The sequence below is a fragment of the Carassius gibelio genome, chromosome A6 (assembly GCF_023724105.1).
Source record: "Carassius gibelio isolate Cgi1373 ecotype wild population from Czech Republic chromosome A6, carGib1.2-hapl.c, whole genome shotgun sequence".
NCBI classification, from domain to species: Eukaryota; Metazoa; Chordata; class Actinopteri; order Cypriniformes; family Cyprinidae; genus Carassius; species Carassius gibelio.
The window spans coordinates 1316005-1326719 of NC_068376.1; the positions used below are offsets into that span (position 1 = coordinate 1316005).

General features: G+C 34.7%; 1 protein-coding gene across 2 annotated transcripts; it reads right to left on the reverse strand.

Annotated features, from left to right (window-relative positions):
• Positions 1-2572: 2572 nt before the first annotated feature.
• LOC128015220 (CD226 antigen-like) lies at positions 2573-10463 on the reverse strand. 2 transcript variants are annotated; one of them, XM_052598885.1, is made up of 8 exons: positions 10236-10463; positions 9028-9097; positions 8224-8894; positions 6531-6857; positions 6058-6414; positions 5374-5470; positions 4756-4810; positions 2573-2912 (listed from the first exon to the last, which is right to left on the reverse strand). In XM_052598885.1, exons 3-8 carry the CDS (start codon positions 8288-8290, stop codon positions 2886-2888), a joined length of 930 nt encoding a protein of 309 aa, XP_052454845.1. In that variant the 5' UTR covers positions 8291-8894; positions 9028-9097; positions 10236-10463; the 3' UTR covers positions 2573-2885. The 2 variants fall into 2 exon arrangements, with proteins under 2 accessions (XP_052454845.1, XP_052454844.1); XM_052598884.1 differs by having other exon boundaries at positions 2573-3630; positions 10236-10462.
• Between the last annotated feature and the right edge of the window lie 252 nt (positions 10464-10715).

The window sequence follows — 10715 nt, forward strand, 5'->3', positions numbered from 1 at the left end:
TATTCTTCTATCCATTTTGATGGTTGTCTTCCGTTTTCTTCCACGTCTCTCTGGTTTTGCTCTCCATTTTAAGGCATTGGAGATCATTTTAGCTGAACAGCCTATCATTTTTTGCACCTCTTTATAGGTTTTCCCCTCTCTAATCAACTTTTTAATCAAAGTACGCTGTTCTTCTGAACAATGTCTTGAACGACCCATTTTCCTCAGCTTTCAAATGCATGTTCAACAAGTGTTGGCTTCATCCTTAAATAGGGGCCACCTGATTCACACCTGTTTCTTCACAAAATTGATGACCTCAGTGATTGAATGCCACACTGCTATTTTTTTGAACACACCCCTTTCAACTAATTCAACTAATTGCCCAATTGCACAGCCTTAAGAGCGTGCATATCATGAATGCTGGGTCTCATTTGTTTTCTGACAATCTACTGAACCTACTGGTAACTTGTTTGCCATGTAGCAATAAAAAAATATACGAAAAACCTTGATTATTCTGGTTAGTCACATTGTACTGCTATTATTTTGAACAATACTGTATAGTTTTAAAGGGATAGTTCACCCAAGAATTGGATGCTCTGTTATCATTTGCTCACTTTCCAAACTTGTGTGAGTCTTTTTTTCTTAATTCTAAATTACTCAAAAGCACTATATAACAAAAGGGTCCACAAAACTGGATTCTGAATATTCTGAAGCCATACTGTTGCATGAGGAACAGACCCAAATTTAAGTCATAACACAATCATATCACAAATGTACGATTTTTTGAGTCAGATCTTCTCAGTGAATCTGTTGATCTAGTTCACAGAAGCAGCTCGAATGATTCATTTACTAATCTGGAGTCAATTATCTGGTAACAGTGCAGTCATTGAGTTATACAACTTTGGAATGACGTGAAGGTGAACATTTTTGGAAGAGCTATTCCATTTAATAATTTCCCCCCAAAACCTAATTTTATATTAAATGAGTTTCTGAAATGTGTCTACACACTGGATGTGAGGTCCGGTTAATCTGAACCTTCTCACACTGCAGAAGAAGTGCCTTCAGACTCTGCTAGACTGAGACTCTGGCTGGAACGCTGATTAAATGAAAATCCTGCTAGCCATCCAGCATGTTTATAACTGAATTACGTTTATACGTTGACGCGGCATTTGTCTGAAAGAAGAACGAAATGTCTTTTCTCTCCCTGCAAAGGAAAATGCTTTTCCAATAACTCAGCTGAATGACTTTAAAGGTTTCAAAGGTTGAACCGATCTCGTGTAGATAGCTGATGATAGAAGTGTGCACAGAAACAATAATGCATTCAGTGTGACAATCAATACAGATTTACTCAACCTTAAAATACCTTTAAATGACTTTTGATGTTTTGTCTAATTGTGCTAGAAAACCTGTTTCAACCAGAAGAATAACACAATGATCATGTCATATCTCATGATGTGGAGCTAAAGGTTTGAGAAGCACATGAAGAATCCCCCAATGTCCCCACATATAATTATATACACAGAAATCGTTCTAGTCAGCATTTAGTAGAGCTTGAATGTGAATTAACCTCTGTTTTATTACAATGTGCATTGTTTTGTTTTTTTTTCATTTAAAAATGTCTTTAAAATGTGAACGCCCTTTTCTAAGGGGATTTCTAAGGGATATTTGGTCAAACACTGTGGTCAAACACTTTAAATCCATGAGATTTCAGACCTTTTTTGTTTGTTTTTTCAGGCATCATTTCTTGTACAATGTCTTTCTGGTTTTGTTTAAGCATTTACATCCGTTTTAGTTTGTCTGTGTGTATGCTTATTTGTAATTGTTGTTTTTTGCTTTTGTTTTTTATCCGTGTTTTATTTTTAGGCATTGCTTATTTTGTCCTGTGTGGATATGTCAATGTTTACTGAGTAAAATAAACTGAATGGACTTTACAGAATCCCTTGAATATTGTATATGCATCCGCAATAAAGAAATAATTCACCAGAAAATGAATGTATATAGTAGCCTGTATGTATAAATCAAGCAGTTATTTGAACAAAAAACTACAGTTAAAACAGTAATATTGAGAAATATTTTTTTGTTTTACAAGTAATGAACTGTTTTCTTTTCTAAATCTATTTCTAAAATGTATTTATTCCTGTGATGCAAAGCTGAATTTTCAGCATCGTTACTCCAGTTCTTCATTGTCATATAATCCTTCAGAAATAATTGTAAAATTATTGCTGATTTGGTGAAACATATGAGGCAATAACAGAATGTATGTTGAAAACAGTTGTGCTGCTTAATATTATTATTGTGGAAACTGAAAATTTGTAGGTCTATACTTTCAGGATGAATATAAAGTTCAAAAGAACAGCATTTATTTGAAATAGAAAGCAACATAACACATCATAAATGTAACATTGGTGACATAGCAAAAAGTTACATACTGCAGCTTTAAAAGAATTAATTTAACAAATGAATAAGAATAATAATAATAATAATAATACAAACTTACTCCAAACTTGTAATATACATAGAGAGAGAGAGAGATTCCCTTAAGATTTGTTTGTTACCTAAATAGTATATAAAAAAGAAAAGCAAAAAGTCAACATTAAATGTTAATTTCTTTGTATATAGAGTCTTAAAGAACGTACATCTCCAATGACATCATACAGGCATAATACAGTGTCACAAGACCAAATCTAATATCTTTTAGAGTACCAAGCATATTTTTTTGATTTGTAGATGCATCAAAATGTGATTCATTTTATTCCTGTACATGTTAAGTGCGCTGTGCTCGAACATCACATCTGAACTTTTGAATGATCTTAATCATTTATATCTCACAAAGCAAATCATATTCCGCCTGTAAGCTGAGCATTGTCAGTTCACCTGTGAAAGATGCAGCCTTCTTATCCCAGATTTCATTCGGGAGACTGGTACTTCCATTTCTGCGGAGAGAAAGCATTCGGACAAAAACTGAGAAACGAGACAAAGATGTGATTTTGAGAAGATTCATCCACTCGAAAGCTCTCTGAGGTCCGATCATTTGTTAATTAGAGTCACTCAAACTAAAGTGTTTTACTTCGGCGTCTGCTCAGAGCGACTGTGCTTGGCTTATATCTGGCTTTGAAACAGTCCAGAAAGCTTCTTAAGAAGATTACCTGCCAAACTGACTTCACAGAAGAGCAAAGAGGACATTTTCCCCAATGTGGTCATGAGCAGCCAACATCCAGCACCATTATGCAATGAAATACCATGTAATGTGGGTTCTGGGCCAGGCTTGAAAGGTTAATGTAATGATGAAGAAGACGATGATGGTGATGGTGGTTCATCAGATGACAAATTAAATGCATGGCTCCATTAATCATCTGCATTATTAGGAATTTCCCCTCTGATCCATCCATTAGTATTCAGGTGCAAATGCATTTCTTGGCACTGGCGTTTGGTTTTTTGTTTTACGATTTCTGCTGTTCGGCTACAGCTAGTTTTTCAACTAGTTTCAGTTTTTCAGTTTTAGCTCTGTAGTACTGTATCTCATCTCCTTTGTTTTTGTCTTCCATGAGCTCTCACTATCTGAAAGTTAACATATATATCTTTATCTTTTGCCCCAATTCTGGTCCCCTTTTTCATCCTGTCATAGACACCGCCGTGATCATATGGGTTACGCTGCCACAGAAAGAAAACATTCAGTGTGAGTTATGAATGAAAATAGCATTAGACCTACTGCAGTTGCATTAGTGTTAAGGGACTTTTATTAGTGGTAGTTATTAAGCAAAGACATTTAACTTGCCCCTGCTGGGACACTGAACCACTGTTCAAAACAATATTCTAAACATTATAATAGAAAATGCAAAGTGCAGAATTTGCTAACTATACTAGGTAAACTAAAAATGAATTTGGGAGAGATTGGAAATGGGTATGAATATAATAACAAGGGGTGTCTTTGCATTGCATTTTGTAGACGTTGTTATTAATGAGGCATCATGTGTTAATCCCAGCAATGAAATATGGAAATATGTTTATATATAATATACAGCAGCGTGAATTTCATGAAATATGTCCAGGTTATGCTCAGTGTTGTTATTATTAAAACTTGATTCTAAAACAAATAGAAATAATTCAGAAAATAGATCAAATATTAATGTTAGAAAACTTTGTAAATGTTGCGGCCACAACAAATTTTAATTAAAATAAATTCAAGTTAAAGTGCTTGAATTACTAAAACTGATATTGCAATAAATTAAATGTAAACATCATTATATTTCTGCTATATATATATATATATATATATATATATATATATATATATATATATATATATATATAAATATTTAATCGTATATTAAAATAAAAATAATATATTATGTAATTTTACACATATATATTAAAATATTTAACAAGTTATACATATAAAATAAAAATAATCTAAATATTCTGAGAATATGATGCTACTGTTAATATACTAATGTTAACATAAAAATGTACAATTGTTTTAAATTGTATAATTCCAGGAATTAAATATTTATATTCCATGGTAGTATTAGTTGATTTTAATAAACCAATCACATTTCAGTATCAACCAGATGAATTTTGCATTATAATATAAAAATAGTCACACTATCCAATTTTAATCACACTACAAATATGACGGAGCACTGAATTAATATGAGCAAAGTAAGTCGCAATAATAATTTTTGAACACTTGATTTTGTAGTGAAATATGGACGATGAGATTCACACAGCAACAATGCATGCTCAGGTGTGTGGGGCAAAACTGATTGACATGTTTACCTGTCTTTTAGCAGGATGCAGTTTGATTCTGTACTCCTCTCTCTTCCTTTTCATCCTGTGAAAACCAGTTTAGAAATTGAGTGACGGTTTTCTCTAGATGACAGACGTTAAAGGCCACTTAATCATTTTATTAAGGATACAGGAAAGCAAACACTGCAGTATAGAGATAACCTCGCTTCACTGCAAAATAACAAACTGCACACTCAGTATAAAACTAAGTGAGGCTGGCTGCAAGTGTGGTGGACATATGGCGAAGGCTAGGAGGGGATGGGATTTCACAGCCAGTTATCTGAGAGACCTCTTAACAGACAGACCAAATGCTTATAACTTCATACCTAATGAAAGCTATGGGAAATGCATTGTCCTTCAACCTTCAATCCAAATTCAGTCACAACATGCACAGAACACAAGACTATTATACCAGCGGTGAATCTGTTTGTACTGTTTTTAGTTATTTTATTTCCTCAACAAAATTGGAAAAGATGCTTTTTGCTGTTTATCACCTGATAGAGCACGCCATATAACAAAGAGACATCCTTACTCGAGTTCTCAAGGTGGTTTGAGCTTCTAGTGTAAAAACCGCTGGGCGTTTATGAATAATACAGTGATATGACACACCTGTTCAGCCACGTCAGTAATAAAATCATCAGAAGAGCGACGCCAACCAGCCCTCCTCCAATATACACATACAGCATGTGATGAAGACCCCTAAAATCTGAAATGAGGGAGAAACACACTTCAGCTATAAAAATATTCATTCATAAATATTTCATAGATAAAACTCGAATGAACTGAGCTGCGGCAGGACAGTGTTTTAACTTATGTGTTGTAATTCTCAAAATAAAACAATGGAGTATGACAAAAGTAACAGTTGGTGGAAAAATATTATTAACTCATGGTTTTAAGTCAGTGCTTCTAAGTCTATCCAGAATCAGAATTGCGAACCTTGAATGCAAAATGACATCGGATGTATCATTTTAGATTTTCTTTTTCTCAAAATCTTTTAATTTCTTGATTTTCTATGCTTCATGTATAAATCTTGTATGTTAGCCTGAGCAACAAAAATTATGCCATGCATGGAAGCATACCACTATTTCTAATTTATCTCTTTGTCGTAACATTTTTTTTTTGTTTTGCTTTATTTATTTTTTTGCATAGAAATGTAGAGAATATAAATGAATTTGATTTAATAACATTTTAACCTACAGTAAGTTTCACCCCACGATTGATTTTTGGTCCTTTGTAGAAAACAGTTTGGTTATCTCTGTTTTAAATAAACAGATAGTTCAGGCCTTGTCCTACCTTGAGCAGGTAGAGTGGTCAGCAGGATTGTGGTGGACTGGACACCGGCGTCTGTGCTGAAGTTGCAGCGGTAGAGTCCTCCATCTTCTTTGATGATGTTGGTCAGGTGTAGACTGACCTCCATAGCATCACTGCAGTTCAGTCGTGCTCTACTGTTGAACTCGCTCAGCTCCACGTCATGTCCTAGCATCTGACACGTTGCTATAATATTACTACTGCCCAGCTCGGCATCCAGTTTCTCAATGCTTACTTGGTAAACCTCACCGTTATGGACATGGTCACATATAATGGTCAGGTTGTCATTCTCTGTGACCACCAACTTAGTGTCTGGTTGAATAGAGAAGGTGGCGGTGATCGCTAAAAAAAAGAAAGAAAAGTAAGGAGATTGTTAACCTAGTTGGCTATTCTCACTGTAGGGTTAAACCTGTTAGATTACCATGTCTGTAACATTGCAAAATATTTTCTTCATTCACCTTCTCTTTCGACAAATGTGTCTTTGGTCCATGAACCCTGAGGATAAGTCTGCAGAGAGCAGTGATACTGGCCGATGTCATCGTCAGTGACGTTCATTATGGAAATACTGCCGTCCATCTCGGTGGTTTTCAGAAACTCCACTCTGCCTTCATATGATGACTCAAAGTTGGTACCATACTGAGGATGATAAACGGCTACAGGTTTTGAAAGAGACTTTTTAGTCCAAGAGACCATGATGAGCTGGCCAGTCCACGGACACAGGCAGTCCAATATCATTCCATCCTTCAGTATGACTTTTGATTCCGGGGCTTTCATCTGAACAGAGCCTAGAAGACATTAAGAAAGTGCGGGAAATCAGACGGAGATAAAAATGGACACAAAAGTATACAAAATCATCTAAAGGTACATCATTTCAAGTCATCAGATACTGGCAGAGAACATCAGAGCTCAAACACACATTCTGACCAATACTTTTTTTGTTTTCTCTGGGCATTTGCAGTTATTGGATTTTAAAAGGTAATAGTTTTAACTAGCAAACTTTTGATATATTAGAAATGTTCAAAGTTTGGGGTCTGTAAGATTGAATTCTTTTATGTTTTTGAAACAAGTCTCTTATTCTCACCAAAGCTGCATTTATTTGAACAAAAGTACAGTTAAACAGTAATATTGTGAAATATTACAATTAAAAAAGTCCTATTTTAACATATAATATAATATAATATATTCATGTTATAGCAAATCTGAATCATCACTCCCACATGATCCTAAAATCATTCAGATATGCTGATTTCAAACTGTTCAAGAAACATTTCTTATTCGTCAGTGGTATTGCTTAATATTTTCTTTTTTGTGTGTGTGGAAACTATTATGCTTTTTTAAGCATTCTTTGATGAACATTGAAAGCTATAATAGATAAAATAGAAATACTTATACACACAATACAAAGGCTACATTCCTGTTTGCAGGAAGTATTTATTTTTATTGTTTTATTTATTAAAAAAACAAATGAATTGGAGTAGAAATATAATTATGTAATTTAAAGTTAGTATTTTTACTTTAATGTTACAAAAACTATTTAGTTTATATATATATATATATATATAAATCAGCAAATTTCAGTCTTCCATATTGGATTATTAAGCATTAGTTGAGATATTTTTTCGGTTGAGAAAATTTGTCATGCCCTATACCTGATATATATCCAAAATAATCGAACTATGAAATTTGTGTCAAAACCCAGTCCTACAAAATACATTTGCTGGTGTGCCTTCCATCACCAAGAACCTTGTTTATTGAAATTGCAGCAGAAGAGCCTCATAAAGCTAAACATTAATGGTTAGGAAACTGTATTTTGTACCCTTATAGAACTAAACTAACAAAAACGATGCAACCAACAGCCACACGTACAAACTAGATACTTTCGATGTAACCACATATTCTCCTTTCCTAAAATGATTATAACAAATCTATTTCAGTTATTATTACTTTTTCTATTTTACACATCTTTAAACATATATTAATTCTATCAGCACTGAAAGTCAATCAGTTCATTTGTGAACAGGAATCATGCGAGAGAACAGCCATTCATGCTTACATCCTTTGATATATACACAAATTACCAATACATAACAATGTGTTATAGTTAAAATGTTTTTATAAGCCAACCTTTTCTACCTTTGCTACAAACATTACCTTTCAGAAAACAGAGCTGCATCATGAGTACCAAGAAGTACCAGTAATCCTTTTGTACTGCCTCCATCTTGCTTCTCTGAGACTAAATGAATACAGCATTGACGAGGACCGAGGCGACCACAGCACTTTCAGTGTTCAGCTGCAAGACTCTTCAGGCACATCCTCAACCAGCAGATAAACACTATTAGAGAGGAGGTGTTAAGTTCACCTACTGTAACTAGAAAGGGCTGAATTCTGGCCCACACATTACGTTATTTTTTCACCTGAAACTGAAAGAGCAGATTTAAAACCAAACTCTGAATTCCCCTATAAAATAAAACATACATAGTGAAGGAAAAATCATGACCTTATGTACAGTAGTTCATCCATAAAGTGATAGTACACCCCAAAATACAGAGTTTTAAAGCACATGCGATCATTTTTGACAGTTGGGGATTGGAGAGACGTCTACTGTAAAACCAGTTCATTTATTGATTTGCTCCAAAACAAAAATATACAAAAACTCAGAACTAAATATTCCGTATTCTACCAAAACATAAATAAACATTCGCATTAGTAGGTGACTTTCATGATGGCCATCATCAGAGAGGCACTTAGGAGCTGAAAATGTGAGATTTCTCGGGCACTTCAGAAGATAGACGTTCGGGGTTTGTCACTTGTCTGCTCTTCATCTATATGAACAAACAAACAGACAATTACCTTGAATTGTCAGGAAAGATCCATTCCTAATCCATCTACTGCTGTAGTACCATCAGAGAGTCAAAATGAGAGGCTCTACTTTGATCAAACTGAATATATTCCCACCTTTCCTGGCAGACGTGTATGCCTCTTCAACTTTCGGTCTGATGGATGGACACTTCAAAGTGGCCTCCGCCTTTGTTAGAGGAGATATGCAGAATGGGAAGATAAAGGGTGAGACGGATCACACGTGAGAGATGATAGACTCGCAGGTAATTTGTGTTTCTAAAAATGATCGTGAATAGCGTCTTATGTCGCTGCCAAAGAACTATTTCTTGATTCTAGTACTATTTTATATTTCATTAACTTTGCAAAAACAAGATTCCATTGAATAAATGACATTACCTTCTGATTGTCGTGCGACAGAGCCCAAAGCTCAGAAGCTCCTATGGTACGTTTTTCCAACCCGATCTCACGGCAATTCGTACATTTTTCACAAGGTGGCTTATTCGTACGAATTCGTATGACCACACTCGTACAAATTCTTACGATTGTTGCCAAATCGTATGTATTTTACGAGTTGCACAATTCGTATGAATTTGTACAAATGACCTACACCTGACCCCGCCCCTAAACCTAACCATCACTGGGGTTTAGACAAATCATATAAAATCGTACAAGTGAGGTCGTACAAATTTGTACGAATAAGTCACCTCGTAAAATACGTACGAATTGGCCGTAAGATAGCGTTGGTATTTCTGAGGAGCCGCTGCCCATTTAATATTCAATTTAATATTTAATTTAACATTTAACATAAAATGTTTATGCATTTATATGTAATACTTTGTAAAACACACATAAACATACATACATTATATATATATATATATATATATATATATACACACACACACACACAGACACACACGCATCTCTTCATTTCAGTATCTATAATTTTATATATAAAATAATAAGTAATACAAATGATGTTTATTGATAGTGTTTGCGGTTTCATGTGCAGATCTACATCAGGTAAGACAAACCTCTTATTTCCTTCACTTTGTACAAAAAGGAATTGAGTGGAAATGTTGGTTTGATGTGTAAAAGCATTATCACTTCATTGCGGCTGTTATTACATCCGGATTTCAGTGTTTGTGTGTAGCAAGACTTGCATGTGTGTAAAGGTGTTTTTTTTTTTGTTTTTTGTTTTTTTACACAGGTAGTGTCGAATCGATATTATCAAAATAGAGTCTACATCACAGACCCAGCCCAAAAAATTCCTCCTCTTCTTCCCCTGAATTATCATTTGCTTTAAACATCAGCCAGTGAGTTACCTTCAGCAGTACCCCTTTGCAGTCCCTTGAGATGGCCAGGTTGGCCAGAAGTGAGAAAGCCAGACTGCGGATGCTGCTGTTGTCACGGGCAACCTGGGAGGCCAGTTTCATCACCCCATGCATCAGTGAATTTGTGACCGCAGTCTTAGGAAGAACATCCGGAACTGAGCCTGAGCTACCACTGCTGCTGCTGCTATATAAAGCACTACATGCTGGAAGAGAACAAAAAAAAAAAAAAAAGACAGAGAGACTGAGTGAACTTGATCATGGAAATAAAACCTAAAACATAAGCAAAGAATTAGAAGAAACTAAGCAACTATCTCTGTATATATACAGTATACACACACATACACAGAATATGTATACATATCACTGTCCAAAAGGGGACAGTCATTTTTTTATGATAAATTATGAAATTAATACCTCTATTGAGAAAGAATGTATTAAACTGATTAAAGTTTGAACAATTTAAGAAATAAA

Bases quoted from the DNA above. Each gene is read 5' to 3' on its own strand.
- LOC128015220 (XM_052598884.1), bottom strand. From the start codon at position 8,290: ATGGAGGCAGTACAAAAGGATTACTGGTACTTCTTGGTACTCATGATG. The intron at 6,858-8,223 runs GTAATGTTTGTA...AATGTCTTCTAG, and splicing joins GCAGCTCTGTTTTCTGAAAG to GCTCTGTTCAGATGAAAGCC. The intron at 3,631-4,755 runs GTAAACATGTCA...TTTCTGTGGCAG, and splicing joins TGCATCCTGCTAAAAGACAG to CGTAACCCATATGATCACGG.